This window comes from Halteromyces radiatus (assembly GCF_025201355.1).
Source record: "Halteromyces radiatus strain CBS 162.75 chromosome Unknown BX664scaffold_4, whole genome shotgun sequence".
Classification (NCBI taxonomy): domain Eukaryota; kingdom Fungi; phylum Mucoromycota; class Mucoromycetes; order Mucorales; family Cunninghamellaceae; genus Halteromyces; species Halteromyces radiatus.
The window spans coordinates 90,175-108,005 of NW_026251690.1; the positions used below are offsets into that span (position 1 = coordinate 90,175).

Here is a 17,831-nt window from a genome sequence, read left to right on the forward strand (position 1 = left end):
AAAAAAAAAAGAGCCAAGTATGTTTTGTAAAGAAAAATCACAATAAAATAAATATAAGATAAAAAAAAAAAAAAAGTAATCTAAACTACTCAGAATCCAATGTCTTTTTCAGTCAGTAGCGACACCCGCACGTCTCTTGAGAAAGGCCATCACAGCAGGCGTACCTTGAGCAAGCAATGACGGTTGTGGCACACGGAATCGATTCCCATATGCAGTCAGTTCACGTAGAGAGTCATTCAGACCCAAAGCAGGAGGTAAAGCAGTGATATCGTTGTTTCCTATATCCAACACCTCTAAATTCGTCAGACTCGCTGGGTCGATACTTTCCAAACGATTGGAGTTGCAACGTAGAATACGAAGAGAAGGTAAAACACGTGTTGTCAATCCAGAAGGTAAGTCGACCAATGTATTGTGGCTGATATCGAGTTCGGTCAATGCTGGAAAGCTGCTGGTGTTATTTCCATCGTCTTGTGTAGATTGATCAAACGTGATTTTTTGAAGACGATTGTTGGCCAGTGTTAACGTTTTCAATGCAGTGAAAACACAAGAGAAGGATAAGGAAAATGATCCTAGTTTATTTCGTTCCAAGGACAAATGAACCAAAGTATTACTGAATCGAGTACAACTAAGCATGGAGAAACTTGTCAATTCATTGTGATCTGTATGCAGCAAAAAAAAAAAAAAAAAAAAAAAAAAAAAAAGGAATCAAGTTAGAAAAATCATACCCTTATATATGTACTAATCAAACTTACGTAATTGAAGAATTTGGACGCCTGAATGTTGAGATATTAATCCTTCCTGTAATTCTGTCAGTTTCTGATTGGAAAGATCCAGAGTGCGAGTGGTAACAATAGTTGCGGTTTGTTCACATTTATTAGTGGTATCGATTGACTTGTTTTCACCATTCATTTCATTCGATTTGCTTTGGTTGCTTTCATTTGTTGTAGAAGAAGAGGTGATGGATGGTGTCGCCTTGTTTTCATGTTCTGAAAGTTGAGTTGCGCGCAATGATTCAATCAGTTCAGCCATAGTCATATTCCTTGGCACCGAGCGTAAAGGGTTACCTTCCCAATTCAACGATTTCAAATGTGATAATGATCCCAAACCAGAAGGTAAACTACGTAGATTGTTGCCTCCAATATCCAATCGCTGTAACTGTGTCAAATTTAGTACTTCAGAAGGGACATCGGTCCATTGATTCGATCCCACATCAAGAGTCAAAAGTTCCTCACAATACTGAAAGAAAGAGTAATCATGCATCGCAGAGGGTTGATCATCGACATCTTCATTATTTGTTGCTAATGAGTTTCCAGCCAATAGTAGCTCTTTCAATTTTGGTAATTGGACATTTGATGTAATTTTGCGTAGGTTGTTTTGGCGAATATCCAATCGTAATAGAGCTGGTAACCTGCATTCCGTTGATATATCATCTATTATTATTATTATTATTTAAAAAATAATAATGAATCGTCAGTAGTGAATGATAAATAAAGCTCTTCATTCAACCCTCTTTCTCTTCATTCTCTATTTCCTAAATTCTTACCAGAGATAAAACAAGTCAATCTATTGTGAGATAATGATAGGTCATCCAATCTTTGCCAACCAACTGGGGAACAGGAAGGTAGTCGTGTCAAGCGATTGTGATCCAGATTCAACTTGCGAAGAAGGGTCAAAGATATCAATAATCCATCAGGAAGAGTTGGACCAATGTGATTGTTGCTAAGATCCAAGATTTCCAAACGATCTATTTGAGCTATAGTGTCAGGTAATTGCTTAATTTGATTATGTGCCATATTCAGTTCACGTAAATTCGGTAGATCCAAGATCACATTAGGTACATTTTCAAATCGATTATGAGGCAACTGTAAGGTGGTGAGATTTTGTAGAGATGCTAAGGAAGAGGGAAGATCTTGTAGACAGTTGTTCCGAAACTATAATTTTTTTTTTAAAAAAAATATACATGAGTAAAGGAAGGGTTTAAAACGTGATTCAAAAAGATGTCATATTCATTCTTCCTTTTTTATTTATTTACGTCTAGGAGTGTCAAGGCGCCAAATTCAGTCCCCAATCGATCATCTATTTGAGTGATTTCGTTGTGTGCAGCAATAAACTTGGTCAAATCCATATCATTCCACGCACCATCAGATGATGAGCTAAAATCCACAACAATTGAATTTGGGTCCACATGGTACCTAGTTATAAAAATGAATTGGAAAAAAAAATTTTTTAACACCATTTAAATAAGGATAGTATATTTCACTTACATTTTTAAAATTTGTTCAGGTATGCTTTGCAAATAGCGATTGGAGATATTCAATTTACCAGAAGACTTTGCTTGTTGAATGACAGATTTCAAATTGGAGGTATCAGGACCAGATAAGTTGGTATTTCTATCTTGATGATGATCGGTATAGCGCTGAGCGCCTGTCAGGACTTGACCAGATGGTTTCTTGACATTCAAAGTGTCCACTTCTTCTACTTGGATTTCCTTATTTTTCTGAAGACGAGAACGTTGTTGACACATGAATGCTCGTACTCCTTCGGAAGCACGCACATTTCGAACGGATGCAGGAGTAGTGGTTGTTGTTGTTGCTTTTGTAGTGACTTTTCGAGTTGGAGAAGCATCATCCAAGTTGGTACTCTTACTTTGGAATGAAGAGTTACGTAATGCCGAGGCCTTTGTTTGTCGAGGTTGTACAGTGGTCCTTCTTGGTGTAGATGACATTGCAGAACAAAAAAGGCGGTATAATGAAGTTGGGATTGGGTATACAAAGTTGGGAAGAAAAGAGGGAAAAATGAATGTTCGTCTTCTCTTATTTTTATTTTTATTTTTTTATTTTTTACTGTCAAAACTTTCAAACTCCTCAATGTCAATGGACACATCTTCTTCGTAAAAGGGGTAAAATTCAGGAGTTGCCTAGTAAGAGCTTGGAGAACCTGGGCAAAAAAATGAAAATATCAAGAGAATAGCTCATAGGAGGTAGTGGATAATATTAATGATGAACATCATCCATTATCTCATCATCTCATCATTCTAATTTTTAAATATGACAGAAATCTATTTGAGTCGTATCATTATTTTTTAAGTAGTGATTTTAAAACCTGAATGAAATTTTAAATTGGAGATCCATTACTGTTTTGTAATACACTGTTCCTGTTCCTTCTTTCAATAATACACTTGATGATGATGATGATGATGATGATGTTTTTTTTTTTATTATTATTACGCACATAGAAAAAAAAAACAAATACATATACACATATATATATAAATCTACTAAATCTACAATTCCATTTTTCTTTTTCTTTTTTTTTTTAATCCAAATAAAGTATATGCTTTTGTGATTTCTAAATTCTATATATAACAATTAAAGAGAATGGGGGGATAGGAGGAGATGACAGTTAGGAGAGAGGGTAAATGACATAAAAAGAGGAGGGTAAACTAAACTATTTCTTTTCGGCTTCCTTCTTCTTGTATTCTTGAATGAGTTGCTCTTGGACAAAAGTTTGCACAGGTAAGTGTTCCTTGTATTCCATAGTAAATTCACCTTTTCCTTGAGTAGCAGATCGAAGTTCAGTAGAGTAGCCAAACATATCATTGAGAGGAACATCAGCAATGACATTAAAGTAATCTTCTTGGACATCAGTATCAACGACAGTACCCTTACGCTTATTCAAACCACCAATCACAGAGCCTTGGAATTCAATAGGGGCAGAAATAGAGACGTTCATGATAGGTTCTAGAATGGTTGGTTTAGCCTTGGCGAAAGCTTCTTGGAAAGCATTCTTGGTAGCGATACGGAAAGCCAATTCAGATGAATCCACAGCATGAGCAGCACCATCTTCCAATACCATACGAATACCATTGACAGGATGACCAATCAAAGGACCTTTTTCCAAACCATCATTGAATCCCTTTTCACACGCAGGAATATAATTGGTAGGAATGTTGCCACCAACAACACGATTATCGAAAGCGATATCCTTACCAGTTTCTTCATCCTTTTCCATAGGTTCCAAATAGCCCATAACACGACCGAATTGACCAGCACCACCAGATTGTTTCTTATGAGTATAGTTGAATTTAGCAGGTTGAGTGATTGTTTCACGGAAAGCAACTTGAGGTTTGCCAGTCAAACATTCCACATTGTATTCACGCTTCATACGTTCCACATAGATTTGTAAATGAAGTTCACCCATACCAGAGATAATTGTTTCTTTACTTTCACTATCAACATGGACACGGAAAGTAGGGTCTTCTTTCTGGAATCGATTCAAAGCTTTGGAGAAGTTGGGAGTTTCCTTACCCTTGGGTACCAAAGAGAGAGAGATGACGGGTTCAGGAACAAACATAGAAGACAAGGAATATTGAAGAGAACCATCAGTAAAAGTATCACCACTTGCACAATCCACACCAAACATGGCACCAATTTCACCAGCACCCAATTCATCCACATCTTCCATATCAGCAGCATGCATACGAACTAGACGAGGCACCTTAATCTTTTTTCCAGTCTTGACGTTGGTGATGAAGGAGCCCTTTTTTAGAGAGCCTTGGTAAATACGCATATAAGTCAATTGTCCATAACGACCTTCTTCAAGTTTGAATGCAAGACCGACAAAAGGATTGGCAGAGAAAGGAGTGAGATCAACAGGTTTTTCATTATCCTTGATATCAAGAGCAGTGTTAGTGACTTCAGTAGGATCAGGCAAGTAATCAACGACAGCATTCAAAAGAGGTTGAACAGCAGTATTTTTGAAGGCAGAACCCATAAGTACAGGAGTAAACTTGAGACCAATAGTAGCACGACGTATAGCACTCATAAATTGTTCAGCAGTTGGTACTTCTTCCATCAAATAAATATCAGCGATTTCATCATCGACATTAGCCAGTTGTTCAATCAATTCCAGACGTTTTTCGGTAGCAAGAGGCATCAATTCTTCAGGGATATCCTTTTCAGTCAGATTTTCACCACTTTCACCTTCATTATAATAAGCTTTCCATTTCACCAAATCTACAACGCCACGGAATTGATCTTCAGCACCGATGGGAATTTGAATAGCAGCAGCAGTCAGTTTGAGTTTGTTTCGCAATTGATCCACAATACGGAATGGATTGGCACCAGCACGATCCATCTTGTTGATAAAAGAAATACGAGGGACATTGTAACGACGCATTTGACGATCGACAGTAATAGTTTGAGATTGTACACCAGACACAGAGCAGAGAATCATAACAGCACCATCCAACACACGAAGAGCACGTTCCACTTCAATGGTGAAATCAACGTGTCCTGGAGTATCAATAATATTCACATTATAATCACCCCAACTAGCATAGGTAGCAGCAGATTGAATAGTAATTCCTTTTTCCCGTTCTAAATCCATTGAATCCATTTTGGCACCGACACCATCACGACCACGGACATCATGAATTTCCTTGATACGACCAGTGTAGTAAAGAATACGTTCAGTACAAGTAGTTTTACCAGAATCAATATGAGCAGAGATACCAATATTTCGAAGTTTTCGTAAACGAGCCTATAAATGAAGAGAAAGAGAAAAAAAAAAGGTCAACAAAGAAGAAGAAATAATAATAAAAAAAAAAAAACTTTTTACAATATAATCAAAACTTACAACATCAGCAGCATCAGCATTTTCATAATCAACAGCAGAAGCACTTTGCCAGCGGCGTAATACTTGAATCGGAAATAAAGAATGGGTCATTTGAGGTTCAGTGAAGGTGGCAGCATTTCGTAAAGCCGAAGCCTTCACTCTACCCACTCCACCAAGAAGAGAACGAACGAACGTCATTCTTATAAGAGAGGAAGAAGAAAGGGAGACGTCTGAGGTTCAAAAGAAGAAGAAAAAAAAAAAAGGGAAAGAAAAAGACAAGGGGTCAAAAGGAACAAAGACCAAAAAAAAAAAAAAAAAAAAAAAAAAAAAAAAAAAAAATTCTATATCCGCCGAACATTTGAGTGGATGTGATCAAGTGACGGTTTATCCTTCCTTTCTATAAGGAAAAAAAAACCAAATTCAGGCACATATCACAGTTCATACATACTATTCTTTATCTTGTGGATCACGTTTTTCTATATTCTCTGCTTGATTAGAGATTTATTTATTTGCCTTGAGATTCGATCATTTATTTATGGTGATCCGTTTTTCTATATTGATAATTGATGATGGATAATTAAAAAAAAAAAAAAAAAATAGATTACCGACATCGGATATGGTAGGTGATTGATGTATACTTTATGGATTCATATCCGCTATCATCATCATGCATTGATTTTTTATTATTATTATGACAGTAATTGATGACTAGTTTTATTATACAACAAATAGAGTAAATACTAAATAGGACAATATATATAAAATAACTAATAATCATAAACTAACTAAGACAAGGGACTAAGGATGACCAAGGGAGGAGTGGATCAAAGGAAGAAGTACATCAGTAGATTCTCCACGTGTCACAAATGGATGTTGTAATAAAATTGCTGCGGAAGATCGTTGTTGAGGTTCCAGGACAAAACATTGCTGTAAAAAATGACGAAGAGTAGATGAAAGTCGTTGAGGGTATAATAACGTTGGTTGCTGCTTTAATTTTAACATGGTAGTCGCCCGTCCGGGATTACTAAAGTAAGGTGGTTTACTTTCAATCATTTCAATCACAGTTATACCAAAAGACCAGATATCTACTTTGCATCCATAAGGTTCACTTGATACAATCTCTGGAGCCATCTTTGAAGTTATTATCCATATATAAAAATGAAAAGTAAGAATAAAGAAGGGATCAGTGATGAATGTATTATATTTTTACTGTTCATTCTCTTACCCAGCAAATGGTTCCTGCTAAAGTCTTTCTTTGTGGTTGGTGATGACTAAGTCTTGCACAAAAACCAAAATCAGCTAATGGAAATAATCAATAAAAAAAAAAAAAAAGAAAAATGGGCAAGTTATTTAATATATGATAAAATTATCCTTTTTTTTCAAACTTACATAACTTGATATGACCTTGACGACTTACTAGTATATTATCACTCTTGATATCGCGATGGATGATCTGATTTGAATGTAAATAATCCAATCCTTGAAGAACTTCACGACACACTACACTAATTTCGTTTTCGAATAAGTATCGGTAGGTAACAATATCAGTAAGACTTCCACCATCCATATATTCCATCACCATCCAGATATCATCAAGCCATAAATACGAAGAGATGTATTGTACAATATTGGGATGACATTTTGACGATTTAGCGACGTTGATTTCATTCCACAACAAATCGTGTCGAGGATGTTGGTTTAGTCGGATTCGTTTCACTGCTACTGCTATTCCCTCTTGATCATGAGCCTTGTATACAATTCCCGATGCTCTGTATAATAAAAATAATTAGTATATACGTTATCAAAAGTCATATTAGCTTACCCTTCACCAATTCGAGACCATGATTGATAAGATAAGGCTGGATCATCCATTTTACAAGCTTGTTTAATACGCAAAACAGTTTGTTCATGAGTCGAAGGACAAGAATCTATGCCATTATATTGTTTCAATGTTGTATTCCAAGTCATTTTCAATTCGTTGTATAGTTGACGAATAAATAAAATCAGTATTTCTTGTTGATCGCCTAGGATACTTTGTATTATTGAGTCAATTACAATTCAACATTTGATTATTGTTTTTGTTTTTACTTACTAGTCAATGTTTCCATCAATTCTGGATAGCATCCATCCCAACGCCATTCATTTGAATTGATGTCAAAGTGTACATGATTCACATGTGTTGCATTGTAAGGTGGTGATATATTTATTTCACTCTTTTTCCCCCATAATCCTAAAAATAAAAATAAAAAAATTAAAAAAAAAAACATGTGAGACACAATCCCCACAAATCATCAGGGTCCGGTTCTAAATTCGGTACATACACATCCATACTATATTGTTTGTTTGTTTGTTTTTTTCTTACCTTTTAATGTGTCAATAACAGAACACATAGAATCATTTCGATGATAAGAGTGAATGGAATTGGGCTGTGTTGTAAAAATCAATTTATTATATCTTCGTATCACATCAGCTTTAGATCTTGATAACATATTCAATCGTAGGATAAATTTTGGAAGATAAGCTTGTAAAAGTGGATTTTAAACTATAATAGGTCGAACGAAGAAGGTTGTTTGAGGTAGTATCCAGGTCGGTCGTACTATCTAGAAAGAATAAATAGAATGAGGCAACAGAAGAAGGGAGAAAATAAAAGAAGATGTATAAAAATAATTTTATTTTATTACCTTGGTTTCTTAAATGCTTCATTGAATGACGTATCCTTCTGAAAGCATCGTGTATTAAACCGTATGATAAAAAGTGAACAAGAATAGATCTATTTCCAAAGCACAAATGTAAAGAGAATGGTGAATAAATAAGGCTCTATCTTCGGTAATATATATTAAGTCTAATAATATTTCATTATCATATGAATATATATATAGATATATACCTGACATTATTCCAGTTGACAAGATTCAAACAGAAAAAAAAAAAAAAAAAAAGAAAAAAGAAAAAAAAAAAAGAAAACGAAGAGTATATTTGTAGCGGTGTGCAAAATAATAAAAGTGCATAGGGGGATAATTACCTAATATGGGTAACCCAATTCTTGAAAATATCAATGCAACGATAATAGGACTATATAATAGTTCTTTAAGTATAAAAAAATCTATGACATTTCATTTCATTTCTGTGTTTTTTTTTTTTATATACTGTAAAAAAGGGTAGAATGACAATGACAACACTTGTCAAGGTTTATACATACAGTTTTATCAAAAAAGAAAAAAAGGAGTGTATGGCGTAAATGTTACCATATAAACTTTAACATATTAAACGCACTACAGTATCATATATCTGTCTAATATCTTATAGTATAATAGATCTTTAAATAAACTTATTGATAATTGAATTACTTTATTATCTATTAAATAAAGATTGTACAAGTGAATTTCATTTTTATAATGATGATCCAATGTAATAGGCACGGAGTTTGGAAATAAAGATCAAATTGTCTCCACACTATTGTATTTCTTTTTTTTTTCTCTCCTTAATTTTCTCTGTGCTCCTTTCTCATTGCTTTATATCTTTTCTTTTTTTTTTCCTATCGTTTTTTAATACAAAAGGCTCCTATTGTTATATTTGGTTGTCTCCTCAAAAAAAAAAAGTTCACAGGTATATATAAAACATTTTATCTTCCATTATATCTTTTTTTCTTCTCTTTTTTTTTTTTTTTTTTTTTTTTTTTTTTTTTGGATCTGTTTGCTAACAGTTTTATATAATGTTAGATACTGTAGTTCCTCGCCTCCAACTTTTTATTGATCAAGAAGGTGATAACCAATATACTCCTGTATTCCGACCTGGTGAAAATATTACTGGCACTCTCAAGATTATTACTGAGTTTCCTCTTCAAGTTTTACATCTTCGTGTCAGTTTTTTTGGACATGTACAACTTCACGGTGATAAACGAGAAACACCATTGACAACTGGTATCTTTGACTATCACAAAAATAGACAACTTATTAGTACTGGCATTCGTATTGCTAGACGACCTTCACCCGTGGACGACTATAATACAGCTCCAAAGGCAGAAAGTAGTAAAGATGCGATGAAAAGATTATCTTTATCAACTCAATGTGGACACCGTACTATCAATAAATATTCTACTGTGAACAATATCAGCGGGATCAGCAAAATGAGTGATGGCAGTACTAGCACTTCTAAGGATGAAAAATCAGCATTAATCAAGGAAACGGAAGCCCTTATACGATTGATTGCCAGCAAAGAAAAATTACAAGACACATTAATCCATCCAACATTGAAAAACTTTGATTATCCAGCCTCCCATGTTTATGAATTGACCAGCAAACACAACAAATTACAATATCGTGTTCCTATTCCAAAATCAAAGTTATTACCTGGTACATTCCATCATCGTCATTGTCCTATTTCGTATTATACGATTGCCATCATGTTATGTAAGGATTTGGATTCAGATACTTATTATGTGACATACGCCAAATCACCCATCATGTTCAATCCACAGGTCAACGTTCTTTCGGCCACTTATGCTGGTTTACTTCGTGAAAATTATCGACTCTCTCTAGGTAGCGACTCTCTTATCGCACGATTATTGAACACTACTCATCGTTATCGTCATCGTCACGCTCGCCCACTATTATTCAGAAATTACTCAAATCCCTCCTTCACAACCGGCAAGTCTTCTTCTAATGTACCACTCATCAACAATAGTAGTGATTTCTATTCTAGTGGTTGTGTCGATAACTCACATGGTTATATATCCAAAGGAGCAATCTCCTCTTTTTCATTTATAAGTGATTGGTGGTGTCGATTAGTTCAACAACATTCATGGATTCCTCTTGATCGACAAGGAAAATACGATAAGGTTTTGGATTGTACTTTGGAACTTCCTCGTCGAGCATTTTGTCGTGGTCAAGCATTACCATTCTCAGTCAGACTTATCAATGGTGCTGGTATCAGGATTGCCATGGTAACTATTGAAATGAAGTTGATCCGACGAATCATGGTGACTTGTACTTTTGAAGAAACTGTGGCTACCGATGTGGAATTTGAAACAGCAAGCACATTTTATGGTGATGAGGTCGATGTACCTGGATTACATGATAACAATGAATCAGTGAATGGAACAACAGAACAACAACAACAACAACAAGAAAATGATACACTTACACCACCATCTACACCTCCATTAAAACCAGAAGAAAAAGAAACAACACGTGAACCTTTTTTTTTATTCACCACCAGGGAAATGCTATTCGATCTTTCATCTGTGGCACATGTACCTCAACATTGTCCATGTACCATCATGAGTGAACTGACAAGGGATACTTTTGAAATGACTTATGAATGGAATGTCAAGGTCAAAGTATTGGAAGCCAAGCATGGACCTAGACTTGATGCAAGTTTGGATGATCGTGGGGATCACGTTACCAAGTATTATGCAACAAAGAATCGATCTCTTGATATTGGTGTTCTTTCTTCTGATTATCGAATACATGTCTTGGAACCTCCTAAAATGAACATAGTGATAGGAAATGTGGCTTGTAAAGTATGATATATTTTTCCCTTTACTTCATATTGTATTAGTTATAATTATTAGTTTTATTCGTTTGTCTTTTTTAAGTTTCCACCAAATAAATAAGTAAAAAAAAAAAAAAAAAATATTATTTTCAAATACCGATTATTTCGATTTTGTTTTTTTTTTTTTTTTTCTCTTTTGTCTTTTTCTTCTTTTCCCCTTCTTGAGCTATCACATTCTTTGTTGGTGTTTATCATATTATTATTATTATTATCAGTATTTATTCCTTACGTTTTTATTCCCTCTTCTTCGTATTCTGAAGTATGGCAGAAGACATTGATACTCAAAAATATTTCGATGAAGGTAAATGAAGAACAAAAAAAAAAAAAATGAACTTCACACCCTGGCCTTTTCTTTTTTTTGTTTACTTTTGACTAACGCTCTTTTTTTTCTTTTCTTTTCTTGCGCGTTTTTCTATTTAGCATGTGTTAAATCAACTGGATCAAAAGTAATTATAACATAGAAATAGAAAACTAAACTGTGATTAGTCTAACAATTGCCGTATTTTCTTTATTAGTCTCTTCATGCCATTAACACCTCAAATAATGATACCGTGATATCAAGACCTGGAAAACACTACAACACGTTGGAATCGTCTACTGCGTCACTCTTTGACAACAATATATATTCAGACTATCGTCCTTCTTTGTTAAGTGACAGCGATGCCGACGACTCTGTACTCAATGCACACTCTTTTTATGAACAACAGGACCATTGTTCATCCTTATCATCCAGTCCACTTTTACCGAATTCTACTTCTTTCCACCAAGAAGTGATTGACAATGGCAACCACTACATACCTGATCATATTGGTCCAAACTATTTCGATACTCCTTTATATGAACCTACTCTACCACTGCAACAACAACAACAACCTCTGTCCGAACATCTTCATAATAGCAATCATTCTGAACACAATACCAAGGATACCATTACACAACAACATGACACTCTTTCACCATATATATCCGACTTTTCTGAGCATTCTGATTCAAGTCTTTCAAGTTCTCCTACGTTTCAACCTCCTCCTATGAATTTTATGCAGCGACTGCATCATCAACGAAAGCAACAACAACAACAACAACAACAAGAAGAAGAACAACAACAATCATTACCTGCGCCAATAAATAATGAAAAGAAACCTGTAACATTTTCCTCTTCTCCACCTGTGGTATCTGCAAATGACGATATTGACACTGCACCTTATAACGCTTTTGAATTGAATTCCCATAAAGGTGATGAAACCAATGATAAGACTAAAATGTACGAGAGCCAGGAAGCAACAGCAAGAACTGATGAAAGTACATCACCCCTTGAATTGGTGTCAACACAACAACATTGTACTGATGATTCAACAAATGAGAATGATTACCAGCACACTGACTTGGATCTTGCAGAAAAAACGAATGTGGACGGCGTCAACAGCAACGATGATGTTTCTTCAGATGATATATACCATTTCAATGAACATAGAGTCAAATCACCAGTTTATGACAGTTTATCAAGTGATATTTTAGCGAAGAATGATTTATTCGACTTGACCGATAACGACACTGACGACAACTTGGATCTTTCATCTAGCAATTGTTTTGTCTTGGATAGTCAACCTGAAAGTAGTTATGTCATGGGGGACGAATATGGATTTAGCGACAAGAGTCATTCACCTTCAAGCGATCAACAGCAATTAACAACGACAACAAACGATGAATCAACAAAAACCAGATCACCTGTGCTTCCGGAACATTCTATTGGTCATGACGATAACAGGTCTTCACTTGATTTGATGATTCATTGTAGCAATTCACCACCAAAGATTGGACGATTACAACAGCGTGATATATCTGATTTTATGTCTTCTGAACCGGAACCCGTATATCAAGAATCTGGTAAGGAATGAGTGAATGATTTTGTGGTTAAATGGAGAGTAACCCTTGTCTTCTTTTATAATATAGTTGAAAAAAGACGCAAACTTAAATCACCAAAGAGGGAATTGGATCGACAACATCAACGACAATTACATCAAACGGAACTTGATGTGTTTTATTCCCAATTGTCTTCTGGAAGTAGTCTATCGACAGCCAAATCATTCTTCGATGATGACGATGATACTCAACTGTCCAATACCAAATCATCTCAAACACGACAAAAGGATGCCAATACATTATCATCATTGGAACAGCTACGTGTCGAAAAGCAATCAAAAAGATCAACACAATCACCCAATGAAAAGCAACAATGGATGAGTACTTTATCGATGCCGCGAACAAAGTCGTCACTATCTCCGTGCACTCAACAAAAAGATAATAAATCACAAGAAGTAGAAGAAGAAAAAGGGATGAATAGGATGAAAAGGAACACAAAAATGGCAACAACATCTGTGATGACTGATCCATCCAAGCCCAGACAACGCAGTTATGGTTTGTCAAAGCCAAGGTCAATATCTTCAGCGAAAAGAACAACACCAAGTATATCAGCATTAATAACAGGTCAACATGGTCCGTCCTTACAACCTTGTGATGTTATTGTGAAAACTGGGAAAATTGGTTCAAGAAAGAAAACGTTAGGAATGACACGCCGGTTCAACATTTATAAATGATCTCCTTTTTATTAGTATTTATATAACACTTTTTATTTTGATTATCTCTATTTATGTCTTACAAAAATGATTCTTTACAAATGTTGGTCCTGGGGACAGTTTTGTGTATATACTTTTTTTTTAATATATATTTTTTTGGTCCGAAGGGTTCTTGGTATGCAACGTGAAATGTGGGATTTCTTCTTCAGTAGTTTAATTTATGTGATATACCCAATTGACTCTTTGAAATAAAAGGTCTCTCTCTCTTTTTTTTTTTATCTTTTTATTTTATTATCATGACGGATGATTCTGAAGCACCCTATATTGGGCCCGTATTATGTTGATGATGCGATAGACAACGGAATTTTCAATCTTTTCTTTTTTTTTTTTTTTTTTTTTTTTTTTTTTTTTTAGTGCGAAGAAGTTTTGGTGGGACTACATAACGAGAAGTGTGGGATTTTTCTATATTTTTTTTTTCAATAGTTTAGTTTATTTAGGTGAAAGATCTCTCTCTCTCTCTTTTTTTTTTTTTTTTTTTTTTTTTTTTGTTATTATTACTACGGATGATTCTGGATCATATTACATTGAAGCTCATACTGTGGATGATTCTATAGACAAAGAATTTTCTTTTTTTTTTTGTAGGCATTTCCTCATTTTCTAACTATCATACCCAAAAACCATGACGATAGGCTAAAACAGGAATGATTTTCATGGTTTCTAAAATTGTAGAGCGTTACATTCAATCGCGGACGATGAATTTTTTTTTTTTTTTTTGGGTTACTAGTGAGGATGGGGGAAAGTAACGACAAAGATAGACAAGTGACGTTATTGACAATAAATGCTTCACACACACATATAGAGATATATACCGGGAAAAACATTCTATCATAACCCCATATACACAATTCATACACACAACACACATGATAACTTTCCCATCAAACAAACACACACATACACATGAATCATCCTGTTTATCAGGAGACAGTAAAACCCGAGAATCATGATAAGATGAGAATGCTTTATTATATATATAAAAAAAAAAAGACAAAAAAGGAATCCAAAATAAATAAATAAATAAAAGCAGTAATCAATACTGAACTAGAGAATACAAGATGGTGTACAAAGCTAAATCGTTCGGAGGAGAAAAAAGGGAATATCTTGCAGGGGTGAAACAAACCCAATGATGGTGAAGAGTGGGGTAAACAATAAACTATCTACGTCGTGAAGATGAAAATGCAGGAGTTGATCGAGATACCATCGGTTGAATATTTGTTGGAAATTTGTTGGTATTTGATATCATCATTGAATCTACTTTTAAAATGGCGTATTCAATTAATAGAATAAGAGAAAGAAAAAAAAGAATGAGTATAGGTGATATTTACATTGATGATCAATACTACATTTTCTTCTTCGTAGTATGATGATGATGGGTTACTTACGATACAATTCGGTTGATGGTGATTGGAAAACAACTAAAAATAAAATTAAAACTATTAGTTCTCATTTTCTCACCCATTCATTTTTTTTTTGTTTATTTATTTATTTTAGTTACCTGGATCCAAATCTTTTCTATCGTAAACATGATGAAGATCATCCATAGAAGCATATGTATGACTAGTCAATGATGGAGGACTTTGAGTAGATAACCAAGAAGATTGAGGTGGAAGATCGTACAAAAGAGATTGATTTTGTTGTTGAAGTTCAGGAATAGAAGTTGTTGTAGTAAAATCAATAAAAGGATGTCGAATGGATGATGATGAATGAGAAGATGCAGTAGTAGTTGAAGGTGAAGGGGTAACATTGGGTTGTTGTCGTTGATATTGCAAATGATGAATTTCATTAGTAGTAGTAGTAGTTGGAGTAGATATTGAAGTTGTAGGAGAAGTTGAAGAAGTAGAATTGGCCATAAGTTGAGCTAATAATCTTTTGTTTTCTTTTTGTAATTGAATGACCTGATATCTATATCTTTCTTCACGGGAGATACTTTTCTTGACCCAATCCAATGCTTTTTCCACAATTTGACTTTTAGAAGGTCGACGATAATTCATCAAATTTGGTAGCGCCTGCGCCAATTGTTGGAATTTGTTATTCAAGCTTTCACGTCTTGCTCTTTCAATAGCATTGTGTTCTGCACGTCGTTCCGCTTTACTTAACGTTCTATATATAAAACAATAAATAAGAAACAATATATGTACTACTGACCGGGCATTCAAAAACTTACTTTTTTGTAAAAGAAGGACTGGTTTCATAACCATCTTCATCGTCAAGTGGTGGCATGTTAATAGGGTCATCCAAATTAGCATTTGTAAAAGGAAAAGGGTCCACGTTTAAAAAGGAATAGTTATTCTTTTGCATGGCATTGTTAATATCAGTCGAATACATGAATTAGGTATAACAAGTCGGAATAAATGAAGTCAAAAAAAGGGAATAAGAAAAAAAAAAAAAGAAAAAAGGGAAGAAAAGTATAAAAGAAGAAGAAAAGGGCGATAGAAATAAATAGAAAACAACGGGAAAATTTATTTATATGCAAAATCTGAGGACGCGATCTGATTGGCTAATATTAACCATTCAAAGTAACCATGACTTGCAAAAAAAAAAAAAAAAAAAAAAAAAAAAAAAAAAAAAAACTTCTTTTTATGATCTCCCATCATTTGTAACCATTCACACACACACACACACATATATATATATATATATATATATATGTATTGTAATTCGTAACCCATGATCTATCAATTCTGTTCAACTTTGACATAAAGCTTTAATATAGTTAGCTTGATTCATCTTTTTTTTTTCATATAACAAGAAAACAATAAAGGAAACAAAAAAAAAGGAATGCTTTTTTCTGTACTTTTTTTTCTATTCTCATTTTATTATCATCGTTTATATAACTATATAAGAACTTTTTTTTTTATTCTTTTCACTTTTTTTTTTTAAAAAAAAGTTTTTTTTTCTTATTGTTACTCTTTTTTTTTTCATATATGAAAGTAAACAATAACAAAAACTTTTTTATTTTTCCCTTGTCCACGCACAGACAGAGCCAAAAGTTACACATTTACATTCTAGTAACTACATATGAATCGCACTTGTTACCTAAAAAAGTAACATTAGGATATGCAAGAGAGTCTCGCCTTATTTTCATGAGAATCACGCGTTCTATCTAGAAGTAGAAACGGAGTACGAGATTGAAATGGTAAAAAAAAAAAAAAAAAAAAAAAAAAAAAAAAAAAAAAAAAAAAAAAAAAAAAAGGGAAAAAGCATCGATTCAACCTGAGCTTGTAGCTTACATACATATTTTCTACCGATTACACAAAGTTTTACCCTTAATTTTACAAATGCTTTTTTATACCCCGCTACCATAATCAGCATCATCATGGAAACTGTCATATTTATACTATAAATATGTTATCCTCTTTTTTTCATTTTTTTTTTATTTTGCTGTATACAGCTTGAGTTGGTGGTAAATAATAGATGACTAAGGTTTGACAAAGTGAGAAAAAGAAAAAAAAAAAACTGTCATACCAATTTCATAGATATGGTTATCTTTTTTTTTTTTTTTTTTTTTTTTGGTACAGATGGTAAGTAATGGATGATCTCCAATCAGAATGTACTTATTGTATTTTAAAAACTATTATTATCGCGTGATATAATCTATTAGAGAAAACAAATTCGCTTTATGCATTATGGATGATGATTTATCAATCTTTTTATTCCTTTTTGAACGATAAGTATACTACTATCATCATTGAATAGAAAAAGCTATACTTTTTCTTTAATTTATAAAGCATGGTATTTAATTAGTATATATATATTTTTTTTTTTCATATGATATGTCAGTAATAAAGTCATCATTATCTTGCTTTTTTTCATACAGGATTTGCTGTGTTACACCGGCAATGACCCATGACTGAAACATCCTCTGTCTTCCTTCAAGTTGTTCTTTGTGTCACACCTCTTTAGATCCAAGGGAACGGTAGAAAAAGAAAAGAAAAGAAAAGAAAAAAAAAAGTCTCTATCATTGTTCTCTTCCCCTCATCTTGTCCAAAGCGGCCTAATGATTATCCAATCGTTTGTTTGAACGACTCC

The 17,831-nt window shown here is 33.9% G+C and overlaps 6 protein-coding genes across 6 annotated transcripts; 2 read left to right on the plus strand and 4 right to left on the minus strand.

Moving 5' to 3' along the window:
* Positions 1-79: 79 nt before the first annotated feature.
* On the minus strand, positions 80-2,789 carry BX664DRAFT_385288 (uncharacterized protein). Its single transcript, XM_051549238.1, has 5 exons — positions 2,265-2,789; positions 2,033-2,192; positions 1,544-1,931; positions 753-1,430; positions 80-659 (listed from the first exon to the last, which is right to left on the minus strand). The coding sequence occupies exons 1-5, from the start codon at positions 2,723-2,725 to the stop codon at positions 109-111; spliced, it is 2,238 nt and encodes a 745-aa protein (XP_051399511.1). The 5' UTR covers positions 2,726-2,789; the 3' UTR covers positions 80-108.
* Positions 2,790-3,209: 420 nt separating this feature from the next.
* Positions 3,210-5,863, minus strand: BX664DRAFT_358329 (translation elongation factor G). The gene is made up of 2 exons (XM_051548029.1): positions 5,638-5,863; positions 3,210-5,541 (listed from the first exon to the last, which is right to left on the minus strand). Exons 1-2 carry the CDS (start codon positions 5,812-5,814, stop codon positions 3,448-3,450), a joined length of 2,271 nt encoding a protein of 756 aa, XP_051399512.1. The 5' UTR covers positions 5,815-5,863; the 3' UTR covers positions 3,210-3,447.
* Positions 5,864-6,414: 551 nt separating this feature from the next.
* Positions 6,415-8,105, minus strand: BX664DRAFT_349132 (kinase-like domain-containing protein; the record flags this gene model as incomplete). Its single annotated transcript, XM_051547594.1, has 6 exons — positions 6,415-6,747; positions 6,842-6,915; positions 7,006-7,385; positions 7,439-7,640; positions 7,709-7,846; positions 7,979-8,105. 6 exons carry the CDS (start codon positions 8,103-8,105, stop codon positions 6,415-6,417), a joined length of 1,254 nt encoding a protein of 417 aa, XP_051399513.1.
* Positions 8,106-9,328: 1,223 nt separating this feature from the next.
* BX664DRAFT_385291 (uncharacterized protein) lies at positions 9,329-11,143 on the plus strand (the record flags this gene model as incomplete). Its single annotated transcript, XM_051549239.1, has 1 exon — positions 9,329-11,143. One exon carries the CDS (start codon positions 9,329-9,331, stop codon positions 11,141-11,143), a length of 1,815 nt encoding a protein of 604 aa, XP_051399514.1.
* Positions 11,144-12,234: 1,091 nt separating this feature from the next.
* On the plus strand, positions 12,235-14,053 carry BX664DRAFT_331076 (uncharacterized protein). Its single transcript, XM_051545070.1, has 2 exons — positions 12,235-13,053; positions 13,120-14,053. The coding sequence occupies exons 1-2, from the start codon at positions 12,429-12,431 to the stop codon at positions 13,761-13,763; spliced, it is 1,269 nt and encodes a 422-aa protein (XP_051399515.1). The 5' UTR covers positions 12,235-12,428; the 3' UTR covers positions 13,764-14,053.
* Positions 14,054-14,753: 700 nt separating this feature from the next.
* On the minus strand, positions 14,754-16,174 carry BX664DRAFT_385293 (uncharacterized protein). Its single transcript, XM_051549240.1, has 4 exons — positions 15,967-16,174; positions 15,298-15,902; positions 15,185-15,217; positions 14,754-15,056 (listed from the first exon to the last, which is right to left on the minus strand). The coding sequence occupies exons 1-4, from the start codon at positions 16,125-16,127 to the stop codon at positions 14,956-14,958; spliced, it is 900 nt and encodes a 299-aa protein (XP_051399516.1). The 5' UTR covers positions 16,128-16,174; the 3' UTR covers positions 14,754-14,955.
* Between the last annotated feature and the right edge of the window lie 1,657 nt (positions 16,175-17,831).